General features: G+C 35.3%; 1 protein-coding gene across 1 annotated transcript; it reads right to left on the bottom strand.

Annotated features, from left to right (window-relative positions):
* Nucleotides 1-1,455: 1,455 nt before the first annotated feature.
* LOC112277722 (glucan endo-1,3-beta-D-glucosidase) lies at nucleotides 1,456-4,983 on the bottom strand. Its single transcript, XM_024510372.3, has 8 exons — nucleotides 4,843-4,983; nucleotides 4,489-4,702; nucleotides 3,751-4,208; nucleotides 3,458-3,605; nucleotides 3,016-3,315; nucleotides 2,532-2,789; nucleotides 2,026-2,268; nucleotides 1,456-1,870 (listed from the first exon to the last, which is right to left on the bottom strand). The coding sequence occupies exons 2-8, from the start codon at nucleotides 4,547-4,549 to the stop codon at nucleotides 1,845-1,847; spliced, it is 1,494 nt and encodes a 497-aa protein (XP_024366140.1). The 5' UTR covers nucleotides 4,550-4,702; nucleotides 4,843-4,983; the 3' UTR covers nucleotides 1,456-1,844.
* Nucleotides 4,984-10,994: the final 6,011 nt, after the last annotated feature.

Genomic DNA, 10,994 nt, shown 5'->3' with positions numbered 1-10,994 from the left:
AGAGTTGTTCTACAAATAAATTTGCTTTTGCTATTTTTGCCCATAATAGATAATTGTTTCTATCCACAATCAATGATAGAAATAAAAGAGCTTAAAAATGTTGGGATACACTAGTAATAGTTGGAACCATAGTAGAAGTAGTTGAAGATGTTGAAGCATTCATTATAAATAAATCTGTAAAGAAAATATAAGATCAAGTAGAAAAGTTGAGCAAAATGTACTTTAAAATATAAAGTCAAATAAAATGATAAATTAGAATTTGAAAAAATATTATTATTATTATTATTATTATTATTTTAAAGAGGTTGTGGATTAAGGCAGCAGAACAGCAATAGGACGGTGCCAGTAGGCAATGGTAGCGGCGGGTGGTAGTGGTAGTGGTAGTAGGGTGGGCGGCAGGGTGGCAGTGGTGGGGTCAACGATAGTTTGGTAGCTATTTGGCGACTGTTCAACGACAGATGCGGAGTGTAGCAAGGAGCAAGTTGGGGTGGAGCTGGGCTAGATCAAGTATTCTAAGCAAGTATTCTAAGCAAGTATTCTAAGCAAGTATTCTAAGCAAGTAGAGTAGAGAGTGGAAGAAGTGCTCTAAGCAAGCAGCTAATGTGTAAGGGGCCAGCAAGAAGAGCAGCAAGATCATGAGGTAGACACTGAGCAAAAGTAGCAATAAGTTTGAAGAGTTAAGAACTAGAGCAAAAAAAATTGTGATAGTGTGTAGAAGAGAGTCGTGCTGATAACGTGTTGAGAATGTTTAGAAAGACACAAGAATAATAGTAAGTAATACACACACACAAGAATAGTAGTAAGTCATACATACAAGAGAGTTTCTAAGGAGAGAGAGCTTCATACATAAAAATCTATTGATGTGGTTGTGTCTAGTGTATAAGAAGAAAAAGGAGAGAAGATAAACAATTCTTCTCCACTAGACTCTAAATACTATAGCTACAATATTTACTATAGTCTACAATAAATATTATGGAGAGTGCCAGCTACATTTAATGCTCTCAACAAGTTTTCTAAGACACTTGGCCCTATCTCACTCAACTCTCAGGCCATATCATGCAACCGCCATAGGCGACACACCAGTTTGGGAAAGCGTAGCCCACGTCTTCTCCAGATTGCAAAGGGTGAAAGCCTTTACTGTAGCAGAGGTATCTGGTACTTGGTGTCTCGGCGGGTCCAAATTGTCAGCAGCATATTGCAAGGACAATTGCGTACACTGTCTCGTGTAACAACCAACATCAAAGTGGGAGGTACAGAATTTCGAGGTAAGCATTTGAGAGATCTGTAGTGCACAACGTGAACTGGGTAAATTTCTCATCGTAGATTGGATTAAGTTTTCTGCTATATCTCTCATCAACTGAGTTCTCATTTGATGCTTTCGATTGATCATCGTCTTCTTCTAATCACATCCAGGTGTCCAATCGGTGAGGTAAATTTCTCATGATGCACAAGGGGGACTATACAATGGAGTCGGAAAGTTTTACTGCAATAGTATTATGCACTTAACAAGAGTACTAAAAGTACTAACTGGGCAAAAATGACCTGGTCAGGAGTACCGTATTTTCCACCAAATTGATGGTCTCCCGCGAGGTCTGTAGTTGTGTGGAAGAATTGGAATTCCTCCTCTTGGCTATGGAAGCAATAACACTTCACTAAGAGTTGCAGACTCCGCAGCCTATTTGCTGTAATGCTACGAAGAATTTATCTTAGTGGTTTCTCATTCGCAAGTTGCCCCCCTGGCAAAAAATCTGTCACTCTTCTTCAATCTCACTTCTTTCTGCATCCTAAAATATAACTTCTAAGATTTGAAACCATGGTTTTGAGCTCCGAACTTCTGTTAATCCTCAGGCGAAGGTACACCCTGCGTAGCCTACACCACACACCGGCCATACACCCTTACTGTTCATTTATACGATTTGAAGATAATAAGAAACGGCTCTACTGGTGATGTCGACATAATTGTGCCCATTGTGAAGAACCTAACAACACATGGCCAAGAATATGAAGAGTTATAAATTCACTCACTTGGATCGCTGTTACTGATGATGGCGGTGCCGTTGAAGTAGCAATTGTAATAGTTGGCTCCAAATTTGTGATAATACTCGTTGAAGGCAAAGGACGCATGTGCTACTAAAGTGTTGGGAAAGTAACACATGGCACCGGGCTGTATGGCGGAGCAGTCCGTTGTTCCCACGCCACATGCGTAGTTGAGTGCATTCAGCATGTCCTGCTCTGGAGCTCCTGCCTTTGCTACACACCAAGTCTTCCCTGCAATGGTAAACTCTCCCTCTCGCTTAGTCTTGCCAATACACATCTACCACAGGTAAATCATAGTCCAGCTGATTGGTTCGACATGTTTTTGAGACTCATACACACATGACATTACTACTGCTTTAATCGGAAACGAAACTTCTAATGTATTCAATGCTGACTTGCGAAAACAACATTGCACTAATCAGTCCTGGTGATAGAATCTATTTATCTTTCACCACAAAATCACACGCAGACATTCGGGGAAATGAAATCGGCACCTTGGGGGCTAGTGCTTGGTGCCGCAGGAGGTGCAGGAGAGCTGGGGACAGATAGGGGAGGCGGGGCAGACGCTAAAGGAGGCAAAGGCTGAGAGTTGGGAGGAAGGGGCATGCTTGGTGTTTGCAGAGGTGGAGAAGCCACGCCTCCGACGGGCGAAGGGGCCGCCGGAGGTGGGTTCCGTGTCGAGCCTCCCGTCAGCCCCACATTGTACACCGGGCTCTGATCTACGTTGAACAATCCATAGAATCGCTCTGAAACTGCAAGCATCTCCGCACCACATCATTTCCGTTGTAAGCAGGCTAATTGACGTTTTGAATTGACGCAATCTATTCAACGAGATATTGACTGTGATTCAAAATTGTCAAAAACTTTAGGGCGTTAAACATAATAGGTAGTGAGTGAATGATCAGCTTAAGTTGTAGCATTCCATCCAAGTTAACTGTAGACTTGTACGCATCATGCTTGGAGCCCATTAACGATTACCTGCTCCAGGTTTCAAGTTCTCGTTGTATAGGGCAAAAATGTAAGTGTCAATAGAGGCATTAGGTCTCAACGGTGTGCCGGTGTTCAAAGTGATGTGCTGTATAAGGTTTTCGTTGTACAATTGTGCGAAAGGGACGCTAGCCCCAATTTCATCAGGACCTCCTCCAGATGGCCACCCGGTTTCGGACACCAAAAGGTTTACATCGGTGTATCCGAGACTTGCCATGGCCGAGTACACAGCGTCAAGCTGCGCGTCGAGGATGTTGCCATAATGCAGTCCCGTGTTCAGATCAGTTACACCTGCCATTCCAAGCACACACCAGAAGAAACAAATTGATTTGCAGCTGGGAGTAGGCAGATATGCTTCTTTCTTCTTTTTTTAATTGCGAATCACCTAAGTTTTGACCGCATATGAAGAAGAATATAGTGGGGTACAGCTCACCTGCGTTGGTTTGGAATAAGGCGTAGTTCACGGAGACATTGTTAGGAGTAGCGGTGTATGCGAAGTATGGGTATGCATTCACCATCAATGGTGACATCGTCTGCTGGTGGAAGCTGAGCAGGTCCTTGAACGTTGAGGTGAAGTTTTCCTGTCAGACATTAGGGTACAAACGCGACATATATCCAGAGAATCAGTCTATGTCTAGAAACCTTAATCTCTCAAATTGACGGCTACATCTCTGAATGAAATTGAAAAATATGAGACGGAGGTTGCATTGAGGAGCTTATTCGTACCTTGAAAACTCCCTGAGAGGGCGGGTAACTCTTTGACAAAACTCCGAGGGATTGTGGGCTTGACACTTTCACTGTGGCGTCGAGCTTCAGATTCACCAGTGATGTATGCACATTGACTAGCGCAGTCACAAGTTGGCCCGCAAGCTCGGGGTTGGTCATCAGGACCTCGTTTCCCAGCGCAATGGCTATTATCTGCGTGGCTGGCATGTACGCTGCAACATTGGTCTGAACCCAGGATTGCGAGGAAGCAAGGGAGCTTGCGAGCAGGGGGATATTGTCATTCCCGGCGGAGACAATTACCTTGATGCCAGTGTTAGCGAACGACTGCAGTGTCGCAGGATCGGTATTGTACAGCTTGACATTACGAATAGTTGTGGACAGAATGAGTTTAGTGGTAGCAGCAGGCGTCGGCAGATTATTTCCTAGCACGCCATAATTTACGCCTATAGTCCCAGCTCCTGCAGACCTCAACACACAAGTATTAATTGTTCAAAGAGTCCGAATGCTTCTATGAACTTTGGGGTCAAAGAGTGTCTCCAGCAAGGGTAGGCCAGGCTATAGTCGTTGTGAACCTTGGCTAATACCTCGACGTTCTTCCAACACCTCATTGCCCTTGAAAACCCTCACCCAACGACCTGACTTCGACATACTCCTTGAGTGAGGCTGCACCTACTCCACCACGTTATGGACCCGTTGGAATCACGAAGCCTAAGATTGAATGCCAAGTTTAACACATACCTGAGAGAGGAATACATGCCGCCAAACACGACAAAAACGATATGAAGTGAAAAAGCTTCATAGCTTTCCAGTCTTTGATCGCCCTTTCAAGCTCCGCTGCAGCTGAGCGTTCAGTTCCGAGCTCATGCGTCAAATTCCACCAGCGTAACTTGCAGAGCGCTACCGGGTTTTCCTCCGAATTATACAGCTACGGAAACTTTTGCTCTTGCAGAGACTGCAGCATTCCGACCAGCACTGTGAGCAGTGGCGACAGAGGGGTGGTGCAAGCTGATAACTAAATGGAATACAGTTGCTTCACACGAATATCACATCGTGGGAGCAGAGCATTTGTAAATCCAGTTATGATGACCTTACTTTCAAACTCCGCACCTCCTGAGCGGCTTGGAGTGGTAGTACTGCAAATCTGCAACAATCTGACGGATAACCTCTGATACCCAAGTGTAATTTCAGATACTGGCTATACTCGTACGGTGTGATTCCTTCTCGCTGGCTCCCACATCCGAATCTCACCACTGTACCTTGCCTTTTCATATAAGCTTAGCTAGCATGGCAATGACAGGATAGCTTTGGGACATGATGGTTTCGCAGGCTATTTGTCGATGTGGTATGCCGATGTAAAGGTCAAACCGTGATGCAAAATGACTGACTTGAACGTTCAACGTCAAAATCTTTCGCTAATTCCCATGTCCTAGGTCTGACATGATCTAGTTATAAGCCGAATAAACTCTCATGCTAGGGCCAGACTACTTCGACTGGTATCGTCAGGCGTCTGGGCAATCGACTGCAAACTACTCCCTGCTAACAAAAGCACATTTATCATAACCGACCAAATTCTACATGGCTACGGTTTGAATACGACGTAGGCCGTTGACATGTCCAGTTAATACTTATGCTGAACTCTATCGCACGATCGGTAACTTGCAGTAGCAGGACAAAACGCACTCCACCATATGCTCTGCTCAATTCACCATGCCTGCAGCAGCAGCTATGATCGCAGACGATAAGACTCCTGCCCAAGGAACGATTGGGCAGTTGAGAGACGATAAACGACACCATCGGCTTTAGAAATTGGAGATCTGATGCAGGCTGTAGCAAGAGCCAATACAAGTTAGCTAGGTCACAATGGACTGAATCTAGAGGAGTCAGGCTGTAAGTTAGGGTTTTTGCAGGTGGGCAGGAATATTGGTGCCAATAGGAATTGGTGGCAGGCATTGTGCAGGATGCGAATCTGGTCATGCATGACAAAACTGACTTACGAGTTCTTTTATCCCAGAATTATGGCAGTTGGGGGAGTACCATGATGTCAGTGCTGCTGCAACGGCTGTGTCCTAGAGTTACCTTCGCAATACTGTCTCTCCCTCAAGCGAATTGAAAGCAGACTCCTTCCACCTTCGTTGTCAGTCTCCTCACTGACACACAATGCAATGCAGGGACACGACGCTGTTGCCTACTACAATTCAGTTCAAGCTATAGTTTAACATAGGAAAGAATTTGCCTTCCACTAGCATTGAACCACTTCAAAATCTGCATCTCCGTCTGTGTCTGTGTCTGGACCCCTCCAGCTGACACAATCAATCCTGCCTGGGACCCCCGAGTTCCACCAACTTCCATTTGCACCTGTGTCTGTTTGTGTCAGCCTCTCTCTCTCTCTCTCTCTCTCTCTCCCCGTTGAGTCGCCTGCGCTGCTATTGTGTAATTGTATCGCGCATTTGCCACCCTTTTCTCTCAATCCCTGTGCCCATGACTGATCACTTCTGACATCCACGTAGTTGCTGTGAAGTGGCGATGAAACATCAGCAGCAGCAGCAGAAGAAGAATATATGCATAGCAGACTTGGACTCCTTCAACACAATTTGATCATTTTAAGGATCTCTCCAAAACGATTCAATCGGGGTATATCACCTCCCCCAATTCAAGGCTTTGAAAAATATTGTCCACCACCTGGAGAGCTCCAAAAGAAAAAGCCATGCTAATCTAGTTGACTTATGCATAAAGATGTGGGCTGTTAATGAATGGAGTTCTAAAATCAATATTATCATGCCCAAGTCTTCTCCAAACTGCATATATTCATCGTACACAAGTTTTGGAATTGAGCAATCTCACTTGTGTACAAGATGGTCTCCAATTCGAGGCATTAAGGGCCGTGTCATAAGTTCCTTGTGGCAACTCACCTTTTTTTTGCATTAAAACTCTCTGATTGGTTTAAAAGACTCAAAGCCATGTGAGTACTATTAAAGAAGACGTGGTTATGGAACACATGGATCAAGTGGAATGTTATAATTCTTTAAAAAGACAACACGAACTGGTTGATGTTTGGAAAAATTCTAATGTGACAAATTAATTGATTGTTGGAAGACTGCATAAAACAGACAAAAAAGAAAAAGGAAAAAGAAATTTCAAAATTTTGGGAAATCAAGATTTAAGTCACATTCATCAACGAATGAAAAAAGCTGTAGATGGCTAATAGCATTTTAGAAATTAAGAAAGACAAAATATTAGATGGAATTCTAGGGTTTTGTATAGTAATTTTGTTATTCTTGAACTAGATGTGACTAAGTTGTATCAATGTTTCTTTCAATTTTTATTTTTATTTCTTCTTCTTATGCTTGCTTCATAAGTGTTAGATATTAGAATCTAAGGTAGTTTTTATAACATACTTATTAATTAGAGAAATGGTTTCATGTCTTTGTATAACAAAAAATAAAATTTGATAACCTCTAATTTCATCTCTATATTGGGAGAAACTTTTCTTTTTTATATATGCTCTATATTTCTTACTAATATTGTACCTTCTACTAGGATCTTTGATGCTCTCTCTTTCTATATATGTATATGTATACACACATAGAGAGTTGCTGATGCCACCACAATTTTTACCATTCTCACCATAATCCACCATCCTCTCATATTATTTTGTTAATTTTTTAAAAATTCAAACAAAAAAATGGTTGATATTTGATTTGATTTGATTTTTTTCAAATTATATAGAATAAAAAAATTAAAAAATATGTATATATTTTTTTATTTTGAATAGATAGAGAATTGTGGTAGCATTGGCAATACTCTACATGTATATATATATATATATATATATATATATTTGTATCAAAATATAAATAGTAACTTCTAACCTAGCTATTACATCACAATGATTAAAACTTGTGTACAAAACTTTATAATATTAATAAAAATCAAACATAATAAAAATATTAAGATTAGATTTAAATATTAAGGTTAGATTTATAATATTGAATATAAATTGAAGCAAATATATATAACAACAATTTTAATATTAATTTAAGATAGTCATCAAAAAATAACACTTAAAATTCTTAATATTTATAAAAACTGTAAATAAAAATAATTTTATATTAGATTATAAAAATATAATTTTAAAATATTTAAGATTTTAAGGCTTTCTTAGTTATAACTTTTATAATTACCTTTTGTTTTCATAGTTTTTTCTAAGATAATAAATTATAAAATAGACTATTTCTTAATTATTTTTTGAAATAATATTCTTTGAATGTATAATCTAATAAAGTTTTATGTATATATATATATATATATACAATAAATTTATCAATAAAAGCTAAAATAAAATTTTTAATAAATATTAGTTCAAAATTTTAAAATAATATATTTTTATCTTTATTATAATTGCATTTGTTCTTGTAAGTTACATGATTTTATCAGACTTATTAGACCAAAAAGTAAAAAAAAAATTTATTGTAGATAAAACTTGGGCAAAAAAGACATTGCAATAGATTATTTAGTAAAAATACTTTTTGGCTTGATAAAAATAATTAAGTAGATTCAACAATCCAAAAAGTTAGAATAAGAAATATACAATAATTGATATTTGTCCTCTTGAATGGTTAAAAATTCATATTTTGATACATTTATACTATCTTTAAATGATATAGATATTGTATTATTTTTTTTCATATGATGTCTCTAAATTAAATATTTTAAATGGATTTTTTAAAATTTAATACAATAATATAAATAAGTAAATTATAATACATTATTGAACTAAGAATTTATATATATATATATATATATATATATATATATATCTTATTACTTAAGTCAAAACTTATAAAATAAATGTTTAGAAAATAAAATAGAGACCAGATTGTCTTTTACAATAATACAATCATCTAAATTAATAGCTTAAAGAAGAAAACATATATTACCACTCTTAACAAAACATATATTAGACTGACATTTATAAAAAGTAGTAATTTTTTATCATTATTTGTTAAAAATTAACTTATTTTTAAAACTTAAAAGTATATTTTGTGATATCCTACTATCTTGCAATTCAAGTATTAGATGACTTTTAGTTTTTAAGTAATTTATTATTAAAACAATTAACTTTTAAATTCAAAGATTTATGTTTTTTTATTAGATTATTTCTTCCAAGAAACTTAAGAGTTGTTACTTATTTTACATATATTTAATTATAAATGTAACATATTTTTAAAAAATTAGTGTCATTTATGAGAGTCATATCTTTAATTAAATCAAGACTTAAGGATTGAAAAATTCAATTAGGTTATTTTTTAATAAACCTAAAAACATGCAATATTAGGAAGATACACTTTTCTAAAGCAGAAAGCACAAAAGGACAATAAATTATGTCCTACGTTTTAATCAAAAATTTAATTTCCAAACTGCAACTAATTGTTATATCATTGAACAAAATTTATAAATATGTCGGATCAAATGAATCATTTTATTTTATTTTGAGAGAATGCAAGTGAAACTCGAGGTGCATCCTAGTGATTGCAGTATGTGATTTAAAATTTGAGTTAATCTGTCTCTATTTTTTTGATAATGTGTAGTTCTATATATATATATATATACACACACATAAGATACTGGTTTAATTATGGATTTCCACAGAAGCAATAAAGACGTGTGTATGACCGCATCAGTATCAACCACCATCACAACAATGCTCCTCCTAAAAACTCTCTTTCTCGCTCACTTCATTAACATCGTCATCTGAGCTAGCGAATTTCCTGCTGAGCAACATCCAGCCGAAGAAACACGCTAAGCGTTGAAATCTATCGATATTATGAGGTCAATAATTGAGAGTATAAGCACCGGTTAATTTACAAGCGTGCCTGAACCAACCTCATTGAAACGTTCAGAACAACCTTCCGCAAGTCACTCCAGTGTTGTTCATTTTTTAAAAAATTAAATGCATTGCTAAAGAAAGAATTAGCTTTATATTCATAAATTTTTAGATCTTTTTTAAACCTTTATCATTCTTTTGCATGTTTTATAATTATTTTGAACATTTTTCAAAACATCTAATAAAAAAAAATTATGAATCAAATTTTGTTAAGAGTATATATAAAAGTAAGATTTGAAGTTCTTTTAAATATTACCATATCTTCTTTTTATGTCATGTCTTTTTGTGATTAACAAAATATCTTATATATTGACAAAAAATATATGACTACTATGTATTTTTAATTTTTTATAACCAAACTTGTTTTTAACTAACTTTTTTTAAACTTCATTATATAAAATCAAGTCTTTTTAAAATTATACATTAAATTTTATTTTGAATATAATATACAAAAAACTAATTTCATTGTGATACATGTCAATGTTTATGTAGAATAATAATATATAAATACAAAAATATTTGTATACATAATTCACTAATAATTAATTTTTAAGTGGTACATTTTGCACAAATACTAAAAAAATATCAATATTTTATACTTTTGATTTGCATAATCAATCTATGTTGATAATATCTTATTTGATAGTTTTAGTCATTCTATAATATTATATATATATATATATATATATATATATATATATATATATATATATATTCAAAATGTATACAAAGTTTTAAAAATTAGATATAATAGACAATACTTTTAGATACTAGTTATAAATACTTTCTTTTTTTCTAAATTTCAATGAATTATAAATTATTTTACATATCTATTATCTATTGATAATATTTTATTATATTCAAAAAAAATAATTATCTTCTTTCTTTAGATGTTGTAGTTACTATCAATACTAAGTCTAGCATATATGTATATATTAAAATATTAGCATATAGTTATATATTAAAACATGTTTAATTTTTTTTAATATTATAAAAAAATCTGAGTTGCATATCTTATTTATTAATATAATCCTATCTATTTTGCAATCAAGTTGATGCTTTAATATGCTCTAATCCAATAGAATTCTTTATATTTTATCAAAGATTTATCAATGTATTAAGTTAGTATTTAAATCTATTTGATTTGTAATATTTCTATATTTGATTGTAATTTATTTTTAAATTAATAAATTATTTTATTTTCTAATAGATGTGTCATGGACATATATTTATTGTAATTATTACCTAGGTGATATGAATAAGTAGAAGTAGATAAAAATAGATTAATTTCATAATATCTTCTAGAAAAGCATCCTAGAAGCTTCATAGATGCTACTTTGACTTTACATGTGTTTATACT

This window comes from Physcomitrium patens, chromosome 26 (genome assembly GCF_059467195.1).
Source record: "Physcomitrium patens ecotype Gransden chromosome 26, ASM5946719v1, whole genome shotgun sequence".
In the NCBI taxonomy this organism is placed as follows: Eukaryota; Viridiplantae; Streptophyta; class Bryopsida; order Funariales; family Funariaceae; genus Physcomitrium; species Physcomitrium patens.
This window is presented reverse-complemented; position numbering and strand designations above follow the sequence as displayed.

Bases quoted from the DNA above. Each gene is read 5' to 3' on its own strand.
- LOC112277722 (XM_024510372.3), bottom strand. From the start codon at position 4,549: ATGAAGCTTTTTCACTTCATATCGTTTTTGTCGTGTTTGGCGGCATGT. The intron at 3,606-3,750 runs GTACGAATAAGC...AATGTCTGACAG, and splicing joins CCTCTCAGGGAGTTTTCAAG to GAAAACTTCACCTCAACGTT. The intron at 3,316-3,457 runs GTGAGCTGTACC...TTGGAATGGCAG, and splicing joins CTTATTCCAAACCAACGCAG to GTGTAACTGATCTGAACACG.